The sequence below is a fragment of the Erpetoichthys calabaricus genome, chromosome 3 (genome assembly GCF_900747795.2).
Source record: "Erpetoichthys calabaricus chromosome 3, fErpCal1.3, whole genome shotgun sequence".
In the NCBI taxonomy this organism is placed as follows: domain Eukaryota; kingdom Metazoa; phylum Chordata; class Cladistia; order Polypteriformes; family Polypteridae; genus Erpetoichthys; species Erpetoichthys calabaricus.
The window spans coordinates 247,108,850-247,122,269 of record NC_041396.2 but is presented as its reverse complement, the minus strand read 5'-3'; the positions used below and the strand labels follow the sequence as shown (position 1 = coordinate 247,122,269).

The window sequence follows — 13,420 nt, the reverse complement described above, 5'->3', positions numbered from 1 at the left end:
ATTTCGAAATAAAACCTGCTTAACTTTTGTAAGTAAGCTGTAAGGAATGAGCCTGCCAAATTTCAGACTTCTACCTACACGGGAAGTTGGAGAATTAGTGATGAGTGAGTCAGTCAGTCAGTCAGTCAGTGAGTTAGTGAGGGCTTTGCCTTTTATTAGTATAGATAATTCAGGACTTTGACCTCCACTTGTAAAGCTCTTATGTAGTAGTAGGTGGTGGCCTCTAATTTGAATCTGTGGAATCCTATTACCTTTTCTTTGTTGCAGTAGTTTTTCATTAAAGATTATTCATTGTTATATCTAAAGCCTTTTTTGTTCCAAAGAAAAATTTAGCATTTGCAGAAGCTTAAGAAATAGAACAAAGAACATTAAGAGCCACACTCAAACATCCACACAAATTAAAAAAAAAAAAAAGTAGAAACTTCTGATTTGTGGTATGATAAAAGAACAGTCATAGACAGCCACAGTAGAGTTCCTTGACACACCCATACTGACTAATTCATTGGCTAAAAGTACTCCATGCTAGTGTCTCAGAGACTAGATGGTGCAGCATCGTTCATAATGGCCTTCAGTTTTGTCTTCATTCTGTCATTCTTTTTCGCTGCTACCTCTGGTGGATTGTGCATCCTTTAGATGAGCCTCATTTCTTAAAGAGCTAGTCAGTTTTATTAATTATATTTTGTTAAATATGAATTATAGTATACTATAATACAATATTTAGTGATGCTGTATTGATTGTCTTGTGAATTGGCCAATCACAAAAAAATATTTTTTTTTCTACGTTTTACAGCATTTTATTTTTAGTGCTCCCTTGCATGTGGTGTTATGGCTTTTTTTTTTTTTTTTTTTTTTTTTTTTTTTTTTTGCTGTGAACTTCCTTTAAACAGAGAGCAGTGAAGCAGATTGATATATTCATCTTTACCTTAAAGAAGGTGAAGTAATAAACTGAGAGAAAGGAAGTAGAGGAGTCATCCTGAGCAATTAGACCAACGGCAAAAAAAGCTACTTTAATGAATTCAGACTTTTTTATTTTGTGCTTTAATTAATGAGAACACTGCTTATCTGAGTTTAGATGGTTGCCGAGTTTGTGTTAACTACTGCAGCTTACATTTTCAATTTGGAAAAGAAGATACAAACAAGAATTTTAAATTGCAGCTTAGTAAACAATAGGCTTGTTAGCTTAAAAGCAAAATATGGCTATTTTACTTAACCTTGTTCAGGTTGTTGCTATTTTATCTTCCTGATAAATATCTTGTGAACATTTCATACATTTGTGGCTTTTTTTTTTTTTTTTTTTTTAAAGTTTGCAGTGTGTTTATTATTTGTTTGTGTGTCATGCAGCACACAGTTTGGTAAGAAGCAAAGACTGCGTAATTAAAATGGCAGTTCAGTTTTACAACCCTATTTCCAAAATAGTTGTAAGAGTATGGAAAATATTAACAAAAATAAAAAGGAGTGATTTTTAAATTCTGTTCACACTCTTTATTTAATTGAAAACACTATAGCAAAATGTTATTTGATATTTTACCTTGTGAATTTAATTGTTTTCTTGAAAATATACACTCATGTCAAATCTGATGACGGCAACATGCTCCAAAAAAGCTAAGACAGTCAAGTTCTTACCACTGTTTCACGTCACCTTTTTTATTTATAACACCTATTAGGCATTTGAGCACTAAAAGCACAAGTTGATAAAATTTATCAAGTGAAATGTTGCCCCATTCATCCATTATGCAATTTTACGGGACCTTCATTGCCCCATTTTGCCATTAATAATGGGCCGTACGGATCAGGATTAAAGGCAGGCCAGTCTAGTGCCCACATTCTTTGCTTACACAGCCATGCACTAATAAGCTAGACAGAATGCACTTTGGTGTTTTCTTGGTGGACAATGCCATCCCTTGGAAAAAACAGCATCTAAATGTTATGGTATGTTGCTTCAAGATTTGTACATATCATTCTTCAATTATTGGTGCCCTTACAGATGCTGTGCATTGACATACCACCATACCATGACAGTTGCTGGCTTTCAGAACTGACTGCTATTAGCGTGGATGGTCCTTTTCCTCTTTGCCCTGGAGATTTTCTCCAAAAACTATTTGAAACATTGACTTGTTGAATGCCAAAACACTAATCCACTGTGCTGCTTTCCATTTCAGAGGACGCTAAGCTTAAAGAAGTCAATGGCGCTTGTGGTTAGTGTTGATGTATAGATTCTGTTTTGCATAGTAAAGCCTTAACTTGCATCTACAGATGCAGCACCGAATGACTTTGATTTACAAACGTTTACTAAAGTATTCCAAAGCCCACATCATCATATTCATTACAAACATATGGCGATGTTCAAGACAGTGATGTCTGAGGGATAAGAGATCACATGCATTCAGAAGTGGCTTTTGGTCTTCCATTTTACGTACCAGTGTTTGACTGGATTCCTTGCATATTTTAATTATATTATGGTTTTTATAAAGTGAAATGGCCAAAATCCTTCCATTTTGTCTTTCGGAGTGTTGTTCTCAAAGTGCTGGATTATTCACCGACACATCTGTTGGCAATATGGTGAGCCTTGACTTATTCCATGCTCTTGAAGGACTCTGACTTTTTTGGAAACTCCTTATATACTGAAATAATTGCCTGACGTGCTTCACATCACGTTGTTATTTAAACATGTCACATTGTTAATAGTGCTAAACTCCCCCATACCAAAGTTATGCAGGGTGTGGCAGGCAACAATTTCAGAATAAGCATATATCTTCAAAAAACAATGGAACTGATTAGGTAAAACATGAAATACTTTGTCTATGCTGTTTTTGTTTGAATACAGGTCAAACTAAATTTACAAATCACTACTTTTTGTTTATTTTTTATGATAGCTTGTACATATGACAAGTATTTTAGTTTCTTTAATGCCATATTTATTATAGCTAAATATTTTCTCTACATTTTTTATTAGGTAAAGCATATATTTTAAGGGATTTTTTAGTGTGGTATTTTTATGGTCACTTAATAAGACATTACACAATTTCATTTTGTTAATAAAAATTGAACAGGTAACACCTGTTGTCTATAGTTTCATTATAAAAATTTCAATATATTTTGATATTCAAGATTTACCCTGATGCTGTTACTCCAATAAATGGATAATTGAAATTGATTTGGTTTTTTTCCATGTTCAATTTAATCTGCTACATGACTATTATGTGAAATTGAGTTTTCTGTTCATTTTCAACATTCTAGTTTTACTATAAAGCTGCACTGACCTGAAATTGAATGTTTATTTATTGTGACCATGAATGTAAAGTTAAGCTAACCACTTTGAAATAAAATTGTGTTTATAATACTCATTTTTGGTGTTCTAGTTTTATTATTACAATGCTGAACAAAATGGAATAGTTAAGAGCTATTTACAAAGATTTTTTTTTAGTGTGTGAAAACCAATACTGCACTGAATAGAATTGTGTAAAATATTTTTAGTTTAACCTTTTTAATTTTGTTTAAAAAAATAATATATAAAAGCTTGGATGTAGGCAATTTTTTTTCTTACTGCATTGCATAGCTGTTCAGTTGTCAAGCATATTGTATATATTGAAAGGGATGTACTTGAAGTGTGCATTGTGCAACAATTACCTAGGAAAATACAGGCATTGTATTGGGACATGATATTGGCATATACTGAATATTAAATAACTTGGATCATCGGGATCAAGGGCAAAAAAAAACTGGATTGGGACATCCCTAACAATATTAAATAATGCAAGATATTACAATTTTATTCTACAGTATATATTCATTATCTTGTTAAGCTAGGGTCACAGAGTTGCACAAGAGACAAGAAAATTAGACTAGATTTTCCAGGAGAAATAACTTCTATTGCTGAGTAGGTAGCAGCAGCCTCAAGTCATTTTTTAAAATAGGACTTTTCCTTCAGCACTCAAGCACATAGGTTACAAGCAGCAACGTGGGTAATCATCTTGCTTTAGCTTCCTTCTTCACATTAAAAGAACACAAAGCCGCCTTCAATGGCTCAGAAGGACCACCTGAAGCAGACACAGTTTGGAGGAGAGTGCATAGGATAGTGAGTATTTGGGCAGGTCAGATCTCAGTTTTAAATGTTCTAAACATTGTGCAACAAGCATGTTACACAGTAAGCCTTCAGCTGATCATGCAGAGGTCAATTTAATAGTGTGTTTGTTTGTTTCCTTTTTTCAAAGGGCAGCTGTGTTACTTTGCCATTGGTTTTCTGTTTAACAGAGTGTCAGCACACAGCTAACAGTGTCCATCTGCAGCTGCCAGCATTATGTGGTACGAATATGCAGTAGACCAGCTACGAGTTGGTGGCGACAGTGGTCACAATATATTATTGATTATATCAGTTATATATTAGAATGTTAGTTGCATATTACATTGAAACTGATTTTTTTTTTCTACTATATGTTAAACTATTTCTTCTTTACTGAACCTTGGTCATATAACAGTACCAAAATTGTCTGACACAACTGGACTTACCGGCAGACATATGTTCTGATTCTTATGTATAAATTTGCCAAGGTTAATATCAAAGTTATGATTGGCATATGTTGCATTATTGTAATTATGCTCAATTAAAATTAAGTCCTGGAATATATTTTTTCCCAACAATTTACTTGTTTAAACTGAATTTTATCTTTTCTTTGCAGTTACTTGGAAGCCTGATTTCAGATTTTGTTGAAAGTTTTCGACCAACTGCAAGAATTAACTCCATTTGTGGTAAGTATATAATCAAATATTTAACATGTACTGTATGTTCCTTAAAATTTCATTGCTATTTAGTGTTGGTTATTTCCTTTATAGATTTCCCTCTGGTTAACCTTTTCAACAGTTACAGTTAGTTTTAGATTTTTTTCAGCTAATTGACTAAACTGGTTTTTGTGCTAAACTGAATTATATCTGGTTGTTTTATTTAGGACTGATACCAATTTCCTATTTCAATTCAACCTGATTGGGGTAGATTCCAATTCTATTGTTTAAATATATATATATATATATATATATATATATATATATATATATATATATATATATATATATATATATATATATAATATAATATGCTTTTACACTAAATTCCTACATTTCCTGTCTTGTATAAGCTTTATTCTCCTTGATAGTGTTACCATTTATATTTTTAAAATTAAGTTGTAGACCATAAGTAGTATTTGGTCATATTTTAAAATAAAACCAAATAAATATAGGCTTATTGTTCAGTGTCCATCAAATAAAATTGTTTACTAAAATGAAATCCTGTAAAAAAAATATATATATTTTTTCGCTCATGAAACATGTACAGTCATGCGGCAACTTATGGCTTCATTTGGGACTGGACATTTGTCCATATGTCAGTCACGAAGTGGTCGTTGCAAATGAGGCTCTGTGGGCCTGTTGTGGATCACAGATATGCATACTTTAACTGCTGGTACGGATTAGCACAAACTGATATTAAAGTCTTGGTGGTAAATTATTCAGGGTGCTTCGCAGCACTTTTGAACTGTTGCTCAGCTTTTATCATGCTGCTCACACCCTCTCCTGTGCAGCAGTTTGTAAGTGCTATGAAGTTGTGCTCCAGAAACCTCACTGGAGAACCGCTCTGCATTCATGTATTGTGTTTTGCGGCATTTAATTGATACTTCTGTTGGGCGTGCCCATGTTATCGTTCATGTGTTGGTACTTTTATATGTTCAATACATCATGGGGAAATCTTGTTCATTTGTTGGTGCTTTATAGCCATCAATCTATACTTCAACTTTGGCCAAAGTCTTTACATAAAAATGTATTCATAATGCTTATGCATATGTTATTAACAAACAACATTAACAAAATAAAATACCAGTCTTAATTACAACAAAAATTTCAAATAAAACCAAGAAGACAGAAGGTTAACAGTCTTAACAAATTTATATGGCTCTTAAACTAAATCAGAATATCATTTACTTGACAACAATGACACATTTTAATTTATCAGTACACTGCTGTATGTTTAAGATGGCCTGTTAAGCCTCCAATTCATAATTTGAGCTGCTATACTAAACAGAACCTCAGAGAATCCTTTTAAATTATAGGATGAAATGGAAAGTTCTGAATTTGACAAAGCAGCTTCTCTTTTAATTTCCGGGGAAAGTGTATATCTCTGTTGGTGCAGGCCCTTTTTCCTTTACTCTAAATTTACTAGATAACTTATTTGTTTGACCTTACTCAGATTTGTGGTTTTCAGCTTATTCCTCTACCTTTTACTTTGTTCTTGTCTATCCTAAACATTGCCTGACTGCTGTTAGTTTACAAACTGCTTCCAACTGCACAAGCCCATGCACTTTCTAAAGTACCGTAACACCTGGCCTAGAGGAGCATTATAACCTCATTACTGTAATGCTTAGACAAGCAGAGTCTAACAAAAATAGATTTTTGATTTGTAATTTTCCTGATCTCGGAGTCATTGGTCTCAGTCTGGGTCAGTATGGATGAGTTTGCCTTGTGATGAAATGTTTTCAGCCTTGTCCACCATGCTGTCGAGATTGGCTATTAATCCCTACAACCTTGTAATAGAAAAATCTGGTTGAAAATTAGTGGATTAATTCAGATTGTTTACACTGTTTAATCAGTATGTCTTGTTTTGTGTTTAACTTAACCTTTTTTTTAATCCTGGAAGTCAAAGGTACAATTACCATACTAATTCACTTTGAAATGCCAAATAATTAAAAAAAAACAAAAAAAAACTTAGCAGATACAGAAACAGCCTTATAGAGTTAAGCACAGTTGAAGTCTTATTTATCTTAAGATTTTATATTGCTGCTTTGTAATGCCTAATTTTGATATTCAAGTAATAAAGTCAAATTACCTCCTTACTATCTCAAACAAGAAATACTTTTTTATAGTTGTGACTTGACTCTTCTGTTGTAACTAGGAAGGTGTAGCCTTTTACCTGTGGTTAATAACTCGGGAGCCATTTGTAATTCTTGGAAGCTAGACCCAACAACTCTTCGTTTTCCTCTGCGAGGGCTTCTGCCATTTGATAAGGTAAGCCGTACCTAATATACTTTTTAAATATAGGTTTTTTATAGTGATTTTTTTACATTTCTGGTACAAATTACAGCTAGCTGTTTTGCTTTCCCATCAGGAAAAAATAACATCAGATCTGTTGGATTAAGCAAACAAATAATGGACCTTTTAGATTTTTAAATTTTTTTTTGTATTCATGCAAGATTTTGTTTATATCTCTACATTAACACACAAGTATATAGTGCAAACTAGAAATATTGAATATTTATCTGTACAGTAAGAACATTTTATTATTGTAAATTTACATTTGTACATTTTATCTTAGACATGAACACTGAACAGAACAATTAAATACAAAAATTAATGCAGTAAAATTTTGCCATTGACTTTTTGGAAGTAATCATTATGTTCTAATGTTAAAATGTTGTGTGTTTTTCCTGATATTTTAGATCAGTCACTGTCAGTTCAGTAGTAATTTTTACCTTGTTGCTACATGTAATTTTGTATTATATACTTATTGAAATGTCTGTCCATCCTTTATTGAACCTGCTCAATCCCGATTTGGGTCTTAATGGCTACAACAACAACATTTATTTATATAGCACATTTTCATACAAAAAGTAGCTCAAAATGCTTTACATAGAGCCAGCTTCAGACAATACACCAGTCCATTCTTTGAAAGTGTAATTGCTTTATTCATATATTCCTCTCATCTGCTTAGTTGATGCTTTTATACCAGGTGCAATTTTAGGCAGAGTGTTATTCTGTGGAAAGTGGATGAAATCAGGATAAGTTCTCCCATTCTTCATCGGGCACAGTGGTTTGATTTGTGACCCAGTATGAAATAGTCTGTCAAACTAAGATGCCATTGAGTAGTTATGACAGGTCTTTTTGCTGATCAATTGAAGGTTTCTTTCATTACATAAAAATTATGTATTTCAGAAATGTTTACAAGAAATTGTTCATATTTTTACTTCAAATACTTTCAAATCAAAATCATAGTTTTATAGATGGGATATATTGGCCTCTATGTGCAATATTATTATGTGAACTACTTCCTGCAGGAATCATCCCTTGGACAAGGGCGCCAGTCCATTGCAGCAGGCTCAAAATACTTTGAATAATATGTTAAACAAATTTTAGTAGATACTTTAATTTTTTGTAACTTTTCTTTGAAATACTTCAGAAACAGAATTCACTTTATAGACCAGGTACAGTAATGTGCATCATACAAGGACAGCACAAAATACAAAAAGATAAATATAAAAGGATAAAATATAAAATGATGCAGCATAGAAGGGCATAACAAAAAAATAGAGATAGTAGGATTAAAATGTCCGATCAGTCTAGTGTGTAGATATACTGTACATAGATACAGAGTTGAATCTCAGAATCGTAACTGCACGTGGGAAGAAAACTGTTTAGATGACGTGTTTTGGCTTTCACTGCATGAATTTTTTTGCCGGAGAGAAGTCTTTGGGATGACCTGGTTGAGTTGGATCAGCAATGATCTTTGCAGCCCACTTCCTTACCCTGGACTTATATAGGACTGCAATATGTGGTAAGTTATAGCCTATGATCCTTTCATAGGCTTTGATGATGTGTTGCAAATTGACTTTAGCCTGAACAGAGGCAGCACCAAAATAGACAATTATAGATGAAGTCAGAATGGATTCTGATGTCTGTATAGTATTGGACCAGTATTGCTTGAGGGATATTGAATTTTCTCAGCTAATGCAAAAAGAACATTCTCTGATGGGCTTTCTTAATAATCCATATGATGTTATTGTCCTACTTAAGGTTTTATGAAAGCACAGTGCCCAGAGACTTAATGATTCTGTCATCCCAACAGCAGAGCCATTTATAGCAAGTAATAGATGAGCAGATGATTGTTTCCTGAAATCTATTTTCATCTCCCGAGATTTTTTGAATGTTAAGGTCCAAATTATTATGGCTGCACCACAATGTCAGATTTACCAGCTTTGGTCTGTACAGTGCTATACAGTAAAAGTTTCCCTCACCCATATGAGGTTGCATAATTTGCTCTGTCTTCATAAGAGAAGATCACAGCAATATTTTTTTTTTTACTAGAGAAATATAGACAAGGGATGGTTATCAGACCAAAATTCTCAGTGTCACATTATTCAGTTGTTTGAAATAAAATAAAATATTAAAAATGGGACTTGCAAAAGTTTTGCAGATGTTGAAGGACGCCAGCCTTCTAAGGAAGTATAGCCGGCTCTGTCCTCTCTTGCACAGAGAATCAGTATTGGCAGTCCAGTCCAATTTATCATCCAGCTGCACTCCCAGGTATTTATAGGTCTGTACCCTCTGCACACAGTCACCTCTGATGATCATGGGGTCCAGGAGGGGTCTAGGCCTCCTAAAATCCACCACCAGCTCCTTGGTTTTGCTGGTGTTCAAGTGTAGGTGGTTTGAGTCTCACCATTTAACAAAGTCCTTGATGAGGTTCCTATACTCCTGATGCAGCCCACGATAACAGTGTCGTCAGCGAACTTTTGCACATGGCAGGACTCCGAGTTGTATTGGAAGTCCGATGTATATAGGCTGAACAGGATGGGAGAAAGTACAGTCCCCTGCGACGCTCCTGTGTTGCTGACCACAATGTCAGACCTGCAGTTCCCGAGACACACATACTGAGGTCTGTTTGTAAGATAGTCCACGATCCATGCCACCAGGTATGAATCTACTCCCATCTCTCTCAGCTTGTCCCTAAGGAGCAGAGGTTGGATGGTGTTGAAGGCGCTAGAGAAGTCCAGAAACATAATTCTTACAGCACCACTGCCTCTGTCCAAGTGGGAGAGGGATCGGTGTAGCATATAGACGATGGCATCCTCCGCTTCCACCTTCTCCTGGTATGCAAACTGCAGAGGGTTGAGGGCGTGGCGTACCTGTGGCCTCAGGTGGTGAAGCAGAAGTCGCTCCATGGTCTTCATCACATGTGACGTCAGAGCAACAGGCCGGAAGTCATTCAGCTCACTAGGACGTGATACCTTTGGGACTGGGATAAGGTTATTTAACATGGGTAATTGCTACTTGTGCTTGTTCTTGGTTCTCTCTTGGAGAGTGGCAACATGGAGACCTCTAAAGAACCCTGTACTGACTTAAAAACTAAGATAATTCATTGTTATGAATTAGGAGAAGGGTACAAGAAATTATCACTAAGGTTTAGACTGTCTGTCTCCACAGTCAGAAATGTACTTGGGAAATGGAAGACCACAGGAACAGACCTTATGAAGGAAAGATATGGTAGGCCAAGAAAAATACCTGAAAGTCACAGCCAAAGGCTAGTTAGAATGGTCACAGACAAACCACAGACCACTTCCAGAGAGCTACAACAACATCTGGCTGCTGATGGTGTCATTGTACATTGTTCCACATTCCAGTGCACTTTGCACTGGAGATAGCTTGGTGGAAGGGTAATGAACAAAAAGCCTTTTCTGAATGATTACCACAAGAAGAGTTGCATGAGATATGCAAAAGCACATCTGAACAAGCCAGAAACATTTTAAAAAAATACTGTGGACAGATTATACTAATTTAGAATTATTTGGTCACAACCAGAGGCACTATGCATGGCAAAAAAAAAAAACACACAGCATTCAAGGAGAAGAACTTGCTGCCTACTATAAAATTTGGTGGAGGGTCCATCATGTTATGGGGCTATGTGGCTAGCACAGGTACTGGAAACCTTGTTAAAGTTAAGGGCCATATGAATTCCTCCCAGTATCAGCAGATTCTTGACAAGAATGTTCAAGAGTCAGTCATAAAACTGAAGTTACGCCGGAGTTGGATGTTTCAGCATGACAATGATCCAAAGCACTATTCAAAATCTACCAAGAAATTCATGTAGAGGCACAAGTACAGTGTTCTAGAATGGCCATCATATGCGCCTGGCTTATCAAGGTATTTGTGAATAAAGCTCAGACCTAAATTCACTGTATCATTCACAGACTGGTTGACTCAGTATGCAAATTGAAATGGGTCCCGGAAGTCTTTAGTAGCATTCTTGGGGTAATTCAGAATAAGGTGTTCAAAGGTCTTTACCACAGAGGTCGAAACTACTGTAGTCATTTAGACCTGTGTTCTTTGATTTTTTTATTTATTTTTTGCTTCTTGAATGATGGTAGAAGTCTTGAAGCAAGCAGGATCAGTGCACAGAACCAGAGATTGTTTGAAACTATCTGCAAATACTGTAGACAAGCTGGTCTGCACAGTGCCTGAGTGTAGAAGGGGAAATAAGGCCCAGGCCTGCAGCTTTTTTAAAATTTGCTTTTTAAACAAGCTGAAGACATCTTTTGCAGTGATGACAGGAGGGGAAAGATGAGAGAAGAGGAGTGTAGAGCATTAACAGTGAGACCATCAGATAGATTTATGTTCTATTGTCTTTTAAAGCAACAGTAAAACTAATTTAACTGATTAGCCAGACTGGGATCAGAAAAACTGTTTGATGTTTGTTTCTTGTAGTTAAGTTAGTGACCTGTTTGAGGCCTCTCCAGACGTATGCGCTGTCAATTGCAGACAATTGTTCCTGCAGCTTATTTTCTATTCATACCATTGAAACCTTTCTCCAAAATATACTTGGCTTTCCTGTATTCTCAAGATTGCCAGATCTGAAAGCACACTCTTTGCAATGGCATAGTTTTATCATTGCTAAACTTTATATGTTTTTGTGAAGATTTTTGCATTCCAACACAGCATTAGTGTATTTGTGTATTTTGGAGGTGGCAGATTTGAAAGCAGTCCAGTTTGTACAAGCAAAGCAGTCCTGTAGCTCATGTATTGCCTTGCTGGTCCACTTTCTATCTGTTCATTTAACTGACTTTACAGTTTTCAGCTTTTGTTTGTAAGCAGGAATAAGGCGAGTAGAATGGTCAGAATTACCAAGGGGGCACAGGAGAAGGCATGATAAGCATCCTTTATAGCTGCATAGCAGTGATCTAGTATATTTCCATCTCTGGTAGGACATTTTACTTGCTGTTGATATTTAGGAAGGACCTGGTTGAAATTGACATGGTTAAAATCACTCGAAATAATTATTTCTGTCTGGGTTGTCTTTTTCAATCTCATTGATTACATCAGTGAGTTGCCACTGCACTTTGTGAGCATTAGCACAAGGGCAAATGTGAACACCGGCTAGAATTACTGAGGAAAACTCATGTCGTAAATAAAATGGCTTACAGTTTATATCAAAAAATTCTAGGATGGTAGAGCATGATTTAAAAAGAACTGTCGCATCATTACACCCACCTCGATTAATGTAGAAACACACTGTGCACTTTGTTTTGTTGCAAAGTTTGGTAATATGATTTGTTCTGTACAGCGTTAAGTCCAATGCAGAGTTGGGAATAGTCATTCAGCCTCATTTCAGTGAAGCACAGAGAGGATAAAAAAGAAAAATCTGTTTTACTGAGTGTTTACAGTTGCAGTTTGTTGACTTTGTTTGCTAGTGAGTGCATGCGAGAGAGAGAGATGCATTCTAGGCAGTTGTTAGTGTAGTCCTTTCTTCCTGAATCGAACCAGAACACCAGCTCTTCTGCCTCTGGTCCTCCACTTTCAGGCTACCTGTTTAGCTGCATGAACACCTGTGATCAACAAAGTTGTAAGATCCATGGATGTAATTATAATATCTGCAGTCACTTCAGACACTGTGACTGATTAAGAAGTTTTTCGAATGTATATATGACTTTTCATGGTGACAACAAATTTAACACAAAAAGATGGAGCACCAAACTACCGTTGCTGCCATCAGGTAACATTTAGGTTCATATCTGGTAAAAACAAAACAAAAAATTTTAATCCTTCAGTTTTAAAAAAGATGTTGTTGTAAAATTCCATTAAATTTGGGATGTTTTGGCCTTTTAAAAGAAGAGATTGGGCCAAGATTCTGTTTAAAACGATGCTTAAGTATTTAACAGTACAGTGTCTTAGTGCACAGTTCAACCAAATTCAAATCAGTAAGAGTTTGTTTACAGTGGAGAAAATAAGTATTGAATGCGTCAATGTTTTTCTCACTAAATATATTTCTAATGAGGCTATTGAAATGAAATTTTCACCAGATGTTGGTCTAAACAAATAAGTCCATAAACTATGCACAATAAAGTGGAACATGGTACTGAGAATGCAGACAGACTTCTTTTTGGGCACATACACCGTCAGCATGGCACTGCCAGATCTAAACACTAGCATGGCGAATTGCTCACCTACAAAAGTGATTGTAGCTACAGGTGGAAATCCCATTTTACTTGCAGTGCCAAGCAGAGTTATATTGTGGTGCAGCAGTCTTATTAGCCAGCAAAAGCGCTGTGAGGAAGCTGTCTGTTGTTATGGTTCTGCCTTTGTCCAGAAACGGCTCCATAAGCTTTATGAC

The 13,420-nt window shown here is 35.5% G+C and overlaps 2 protein-coding genes across 3 annotated transcripts in view; both read left to right on the top strand.

Moving 5' to 3' along the window:
- Positions 1-13,420, top strand: part of LOC114647575 (solute carrier family 35 member D3) — a 1,087,183-nt gene that overhangs the window by 269,399 nt on the left and 804,364 nt on the right. The gene's annotated exons all lie outside the window — the stretch shown is intronic.
- Positions 1-13,420, top strand: part of med23 (mediator complex subunit 23) — a 204,369-nt gene that overhangs the window by 40,800 nt on the left and 150,149 nt on the right. For both annotated transcript variants that reach the window (XM_028797943.2, XM_028797942.2), the window contains exons 8-9: positions 4,677-4,746; positions 6,935-7,047. In XM_028797943.2, coding sequence (XP_028653776.1) covers positions 4,677-4,746; positions 6,935-7,047 — 183 coding nt within the window. The remainder of the gene's footprint in view (positions 1-4,676; positions 4,747-6,934; positions 7,048-13,420) is intronic.